The sequence below is a fragment of the Musca vetustissima genome, unplaced genomic scaffold, assembly GCF_032173495.1.
Source record: "Musca vetustissima isolate MV318-11 ecotype Yass unplaced genomic scaffold, APGP_CSIRO_Mvet_v1 utg2967, whole genome shotgun sequence".
Lineage (NCBI taxonomy): Eukaryota > Metazoa > Arthropoda > Insecta > Diptera > Muscidae > Musca > Musca vetustissima.
The window spans coordinates 1-7,979 of NW_026879704.1; the positions used below are offsets into that span (position 1 = coordinate 1).

At 37.3% G+C, this 7,979-nt stretch overlaps 1 protein-coding gene across 1 annotated transcript; it reads left to right on the forward strand.

Moving 5' to 3' along the window:
- Positions 1-3,327: 3,327 nt before the first annotated feature.
- On the forward strand, positions 3,328-4,713 carry LOC133324788 (uncharacterized). Its single transcript, XM_061533627.1, has one exon. It carries the CDS (start codon positions 3,328-3,330, stop codon positions 4,711-4,713), a length of 1,386 nt encoding a protein of 461 aa, XP_061389611.1.
- The last annotated feature ends 3,266 nt before the right edge of the window (positions 4,714-7,979 follow it).

Sequence of the window (7,979 nt, forward strand, 5' to 3'; positions counted from 1 at the left end):
TTAAGTATATATGTATGTGTAACATATATACTTAAACCCGGTTCGTCGCCATATTGACCCATTATAAAAAAAAACTTTTTGGAAATACCTGGTCACTTCCACGCCACGAAGTACATAAGCAGCGTCTGGTGGACAGACATACACAACCATTCCATAACCTCAAAATTTTAAATAAACCAACTTCTATAACCCCAACAGGAAAAACAGGTCTGGTGGACAGACGCACACATGAGCTGAACCAGAAGACAACAATTTTGAAATTATTTTTGAATACGATATTTTGGGAAAACGAGCCTGGTGGACAGACACATAATTTTTTTATTTTTGTTTAACATTTTAATAACCAGATCATCGAACTGATGTCCTACTCATGTAACTCACAATAATTCTTCCTTTGCAGCATTTTTAAATATTTTGTTTGCATCTGTCAAGGCCTCTGTAGCCTTGAAGATCTAAAAAAAAAATAATTTCTGTGACCCAAAATAGTTTCTAGCGTTTTTTCGCTGAAATATTTTGCTGGTAAATCTTTTGTTTGTCTTTTTTAAAAAAGTGTGGCATACAACCTCCTCATCTGGACTAAGGATCAAGACTCCTATTTTTTTTATCGGAAAGTATATTTCTTCGCTTGATTCCAATTATTACCTCGAAATTGATCAGCTTCTAACGGCACCATTCGGAAATTTTTGGATTTTTTTCTTTTGTTTTATACAAAAGTTTGTCCTTTACGTTATTGACACAGCCGAATTCAGAGGTTACTCTCACCAAAGATTCTAAGGAAGCAATTTTCGAAATTTTGCAAGTCAAAATTTAACTAAGATTTTAACTTCTTTACGAATTTAGCCCTTTTCGTTGGGCAACTTTCTCATTTTTGGCGTTGGGCTACTTTCTCAAACCCAAGCCCAAACTTTAAAATGGACAAAACTTTGTGCGATAAAATCGCCAATGGCCTTCAGGATTATATTTCTATATTTCCAATTACGAACCCGGATGATACCATACACACCCTGGAAACTACTCGGATGGAATTAAATTCCACATGGGACCAGGTTAAGAGGGCTTACGTGGATTGTCGAGACCATACTCCGGAGAAGGAGGAGAAACCCATCGACAAGAACAAGTTAAGGAAACATTATATGGAGGCAATGGTACTGAGCGCAATAAATTTGCAGATACAAACAGCACTGGATAACCAAACGTTGGAAAAAACAAAAAGGGAGTCAGAGAGGTCACACCAAGAAAAGGAGATGGATTTTACGCCAGTATCCCTCTGCCACTATGCGACACAGACATATTCAAAGGAGGTTACAGTGAATGGCCCTCTTTTAGGGATTTATTTTCCGTCATTTACATCAGGAATTCAAAATTAAGCAAGGTTGAAAAATTATTCCATCTGACACAGAAAACTTCTGAAGAGGCAAGAGAGATCATTAGTTACGTTCCACTCACCAACGATGGATTTGACTTAGCATGGAAAAATCTCATTGATCGCTATGAGAATAAAAGGATGCATGTCAATGAATTAATCAAGACTTTTTTTAACTTACCAAATGTCTCAACTGATTCAAGTCAGACTATACAGAAGCTGCAACGCACTGTGAACAGCTGCATTCAAACGTTGGAGACCCTTGATGTCGATGCTAAAGGATGGGATCCTATTTTAATCTATATTTGTTCCACGAAATGACCCAGAAATTTCCTGGTGGAGTTCGAGAATTCACTAGCGGATTGCCAACTTCTTCCAAAATGGGAACAATTTGATGCGTTTTTGTCAAATAAATTCAAAACAATGGAATCATTCAAAACAATGGAATCAGTCAATATAAAGCCAACAATTTCTAAAATCAGCCAATCAAAACCAGCTGGTAACAATAAAACGAGATTTTTTAACTCGTTTCAAACGAATTTTTCCAAAGATGGTCACCAATCGGGAGGAAAAGAAACACCCTACAATCAGACTCAAACAAGCAGAACATTATGCCATTATGTAAATGCCCATTATGTAAAGCCAATCACTTCATAAGAGATTGCAATGAGGTTTCGAGAAGGAATGTGAATGATAGAATTCACTTGATGAAAACTTCACACCTATGCTACAACTGTTTGTCATCCAATCATGTAGTAAGGGATTGCAAAAGTCGCTTTGGTTGTCGAACTTGTACAATGAGACACCACACTTTGTTACACAAGGGAACGGAAACCCAATCAACAAACACATACCTAGCTCGAGTGGAGGCACAACCTAGTAACAGTGCTGCCACTCTCACAAATCAAATACAGTCCACAACAAATGAAGAACCAACTATTGTCATTACCGTGACAGTTCAGGATACTCATGTTGATACTCAACAATCTGGAGGAACTTTACTTTTTACAGCAATAGTACAAATCGAAGCTAAAGGACAACTCTACAATGCCAGAGCACTCGTTGACTCTGGATCACAGTCAACATTTATTTCGGAAAAAATGAAGAACCTGTTGAAACTGCCAACTCGAAGTAACTTGATTCATGTAACGGGACTTAGTCAATTTGTGTCTGAAACTTCATCGAAGTCTTGCCTATTCACAATGCGATCCAAATACGGCCCTAGTTTCAAATTGGAGGTATGGGCTCCAGTTTTGCGAACGTTGCCTTCAAATTCTACATCAGTCAACCCATTGACTTACTTATTGGAATGGACATAGTACCATAAATATTCACAATTTGGAACACCAATGAAAATATTTGGATCAATTTTAACACAACAAACCAAATTTCGGTGGATCGTTGGACCATACAAAGAAATCAAATTTCACTGCTTAGCACCACATCAATTGAGAAAGTACTTACACGTTTTTGGGAGGTGGAAGAGACCCCTAACAAAGGTTTACGGTCAGAGGAAGACCAATTTTGCGAACGAAATTTTACGGAATAAGGATGGAAGATATGTGGCTACTCTCCCATTCAAAAAATGCGAGGAATTAGGAAATTCCAGAAACATCGCCTTGGCTCAAATCTACAGAATGGAGAAAAAGCTCATGAAAACACCCGAGATATAGGAACAATATGATAATTCGATACTCGAATACTTGGATCTTGGACGTATGCGAAAAATTCACAAAAATGAAATTGAGAACATGCCAAATTATTATCTACCACATCATGCTGTAATAAAACCATATCGACTCACTACGAAGTTTCGAGTGGTTTTCAACGCTTCTTGTCCCTCAGCAAACAAAACAAGCCTCAATGACACATTATTTCCTGGACCCATTTTACAGCAAGATCTGTTATTACAAAACTTAAAATGGCGATTTTTTAAATACGTTTTTAACGCAGACATCAGAAAGATGTATCGGCAAAGAATACTCTTCAGACAGTCAACTGACGACCCCATCGAAGACTATGAACTACTGACAGTTACATTTGGAGTTAACTGTGCACCATATTTGGCATTGAGGACCCTTCAAAAACTGGCAGAGGACATAAAGGATGTGTATCCAAGAGCCGCAAATATAATTTTAAATAATCTGTACGTGTATGATGTATTAGCTGGTGGTCACACGGAAGAAGAATCCATCGAAGCTCGTAAGGAATTAACTGCCGCTCTAGCCTCGGCTGGATTTCAACTCATGCAGAGGGCATCAAACGACCACAAGATTATTGAAGATATTCCACAAGAAAAATTACTACCTCTCAATTGGTTAGACATTTCGGAAGATGCATCCACAAAGACATTGGGAATTAGATGGAATATTTTTGACGAATTTTTCTCGTTCACACCGCCGGCAATGGAAAAGCACAATACCGCAACCAAACGAGAAGTCCTATCAACAATAGCCAAATTATTTGACCCTTGCGGTTGGCTAGCGCCAGTCCTGGTTGTAGCCAAGTTAATAATGCAACAAATCTGGCAAGATAAAATAGGCTGGGATGACCCGTTGAAGCCAATGACCCAAATTAACTGGAATAATTTTGTAAAAAACAGCAAAGAAATCGAATTTCTGAAGGTTCCAAGATGGATAAGATTCACTGCAGATGATTCCGTAGAAATACATGAATTTTGCGATGCTTCGGAAAACGCATACGGAGCTACATTATATATTCGAATCGAAAACAAAGATTCTAGCACTCATGCATTTCTATTGACCGCCAAGACCCGAGTTACACCAATCAAGAAACTGTCAATTCCGCGTCTAGAATTATGCGGAGCTGTACTACTCTCCAAATTAGGCGCATCCATTATAAAAAACCTGCAAATAACATCATACTCGACACACTTTTGGACGGATTCAAAAATCGTCCTTGCATGGCTGAAAAAGCATCCTTGCCATTGGAATGCCTTCGTGGGAAATAGAATTTCGGACATTTCTGAGAATGTTGGCCAAGAAAATTTGAGACATGTTGATTCCGAAAGCAACCTAGCCGACATTGCGAGTCGAGGATGTGCACCTCTGGATTTAAAGACTCAGGAACTCTGGAGGTATGGACCCCAGTGGCTTAAATTACCCAAGGCTAGGTGGCCATCGTATAAAGTTCATGAGGACACGAGTTTAGAAGCAAAAACAGTAAAAGCCTTGACCCTATTTCAAGAAAAGGATGATCCACTCAAAAATTTCTCATCTTTGTCCAGAGTATATCGGACCCATGGGGAAAACAGGCAACATTTGCGAAAATCGTCGACAGATCTTTCGGCACTAGAAGTTCAGGATGGAAAAAGGGCTAACATAATTTGAACGCAGAAGTTCTTTTATCCCGAAGAATATAAATCACTGGAAAGTAAGGCCCGAATTTCTCCATCCAGCTGCATTCAAACGTTGGAGACCCTTGATGTCGATGCTAAAGGATGGGATCCTATTTTAATCTATATTTGTTCTACGAAATTACCTGATGGAGTTCGAGAATTCACTAACGGATTGAAAACTTCTTCCAAAATGGGAACACTTTGATGCGTTTTTGACAACTAAATTCAAAACAATGGAATCAGTCGGGAACATAAGCCAACAAATTTTAAAATCAGCCAATCGAAACCAGCTGGTAACAATAAAACGAGATTTTTGAACTCGTTTCAAACGAATTTTTCCAAAGGTGGTCACAAATCGGGAGGAAAAGAAACACCCTACAATCAGACTCAAACAGGCAGAACATCTAGTCCCCAACAATGCCCATTATGTAAAGCCAATCACTTCATAAGAGATTGCAATGAGGTTTTGAGAAGGAATGTGAATGATAGAATTCACTTGATGAAAACTTCACACCTATGCTACAACTGTTTGTCATCCAATCATGTAGTAAGGGATTGCAAAAGTCGCTTTGGTTGTCGAACTTGTACAATGAGACACCACACTTTGTTACACAAGGGAACGGAAACCCAATCAACAAACACATACCTAGCTCGAGTGGAGGCACAACCTAGTAACAGTGCTGCCACTCTTACAAATCAAAAAATACAGTCCACAACAAATGAAGAACCAACTACTGTCACTACCTTGACCGTTCAGGATACTCATGTTGATACTCAACAATCTGGAGGAACTTTACTTTTTACAGCAATAGTACAAATCGAAGCTAAAGGACAACTCTACAATGCCAGAGCACTCATTGACTCTGGATCACAGTCAACATTTATTTCGAAAAAAATGAAGAACCGTTTGAAACTGCCAACTCGAAGTAACGTGATTCATGTAACGGGACTTAGTCAATTTGTGTCTGAAACTTCAACGAAGTCTTGCCTATTCACAATGTGATCCAAATACGACCCTAGTTTCAAATTGGAGGTATGGGCTCCAGTTTTGCGAACGTTGCCTTCAAATTCTACATCAGTCAACCCATTGACTTACTTATTGGAATGGACATAGGACCATTAATATTCACAATTGGAACACCAATGAAAATATTTGGATCAATTTTAACACAACAAACCAAATTTGGATGGATCGTTGGACCATACAAAGAAATCAAATTTCACTGCTTAGCACCACATCAATTGAGAAAGTACTTACACGTTTTTGCGAACGAAATTTTACTGAGACAACAATATGGAATAAGGATGGAAGATATGTCATGACTCTCCCATTCAAAAAATGCGAGGAATTACGAAATTCCAGAATTATCGCCTTGGCTCAAGTCTACAGAATGGAGAAAAAGCTCATGAAAACACCGAGATAAAGGAACAATACGATAATTCGATACTCGAATACTTAGAGCTTGGACATATGCGAAAAATTCACAAAAATGAAATTGAGAACATGCCAAATTATTATCTACCACATCATGATGTAATAAAACCAGATCGACTCACTACGAAGTTGCGAGTGGTTTTCAACGCTTCTTGTCCCTCAGCAAACAAAACAAGCCTCAATGACACATTATTTCCTGGACCCATTTTACAGCAAGATCTGGTATTATAAATCTTAAAATGGCGATTTTTTAAATACGTTTTTAACGCAGACATCAGAAAGATATATCGACAGATACTTTTGGATCCGACCCAAACCAAATTTCAAAGAATACTCTTCAGACAGTCACCTGACGGCCCCATCGAAGACTATGAACTACTGACAGATACATATGGAGTTAACTGTGCACCATATTTGGCATTGAGAACCCTTAAAAAACTGGCAGAGGACATAAAGGATGTGTATCCAAGAGCCGCAAATATAATTTTAAATAATCTGTTGTAACGAACCACCACACGGGCTCTACTTCCTCCGGGAGTAGCTACCTCCTTGCCCGGCGGTGCTCAGTCTTGGGGCAGTTCTTTCCTTTCAGAAGTAGACACGGTTTCGTAAACATAAAAGTTAAAATAAGGTAGCTTTTTTTAAAAGATAGGATAGACAAGAAATGAATGGAAGAAAAGTAAAGAGAAGTAGAAAGAAATATGATGATGTTACCAATAGGCAGTGATAGATGACAAATCACTGCTCAGCGTACCCTCCCTACCATGCTGAGTTATTATTATTCAGCCCTATAGACCTCTTTACTTACAGACCTTTCCCTTTCGCAAATTAATAATGACTAAAACTTAAAAATTCATAGTATCCGTATATTAAAATTAGTTAATTAATTAAAACAATACCAATGAACACGTAAGAGCAATTAATTATATATGGTAGAAACGAGATATGTATATCGTGTAATGGAACAAAAAAGGTAAATCTATAACTGTTATTATTTCTGGATATCGATATAAATTAGTTCTTTTTTTATGTAATAAAAATGTATCTCCAACAAATACGTATAATTATAGTGATGGATTTATGAGCTAATGCAAACGTAATAAAAAAAACTCACCATTTAATTCCGCGTTGTCATCAGGCCTGTTGACTTGGGGTTGTTTAAAATGGATCCAAGGCTGTTGTTATTATTAGAAATAAGATTAAGTTTGCTTAGCTCAATCCTTATGTGTAGTGCTGTTTAATATCAATATCGAATACTAGGTTAAATTATAATTTTAAAACTGTGAATGCCTTCTTAAATCACGGTTGCTTGATCTTCCATAAATTTATGTTCCTTTGAATCTATGTGTGGTCGTCTTCCTTACGGAGCTGACAAATCCAGATTCGTATTTCCTCAGATAGCTTCTTTAGATTTGATTGATATTTTAATTAGGTTCTGGCAAATGTTCCCCTTAAGGATTGTTCAATGCAATATATTTATTTTCATCCTTGGGGTTAATTTAGCTGATTTGTGGCTGATAAATCCAAATTTTATTTAATCCGATTGAATTTGTAGTAAATAAATTCTATCGTTAGGTATTTTCTTGATGCTTTCCAGCGGATGTCAATGATTTCGCAGAAATAATGAAAGCGTATTCCAGCGCCGATCCACGAAAACCAAATGGTATTAAATCTTCCTAGTTCCCAAAAATTCCTCAGATTTCAAAAATTTTCCTTTCCTTTTTTTTGTAATAAAATATCTTTTCACTTCAACTTTCCACAATCGAATCAATCTAAAAATTTTGGTATACAAAATTTGTATAGAAAATTTTTGGAATTTTCTA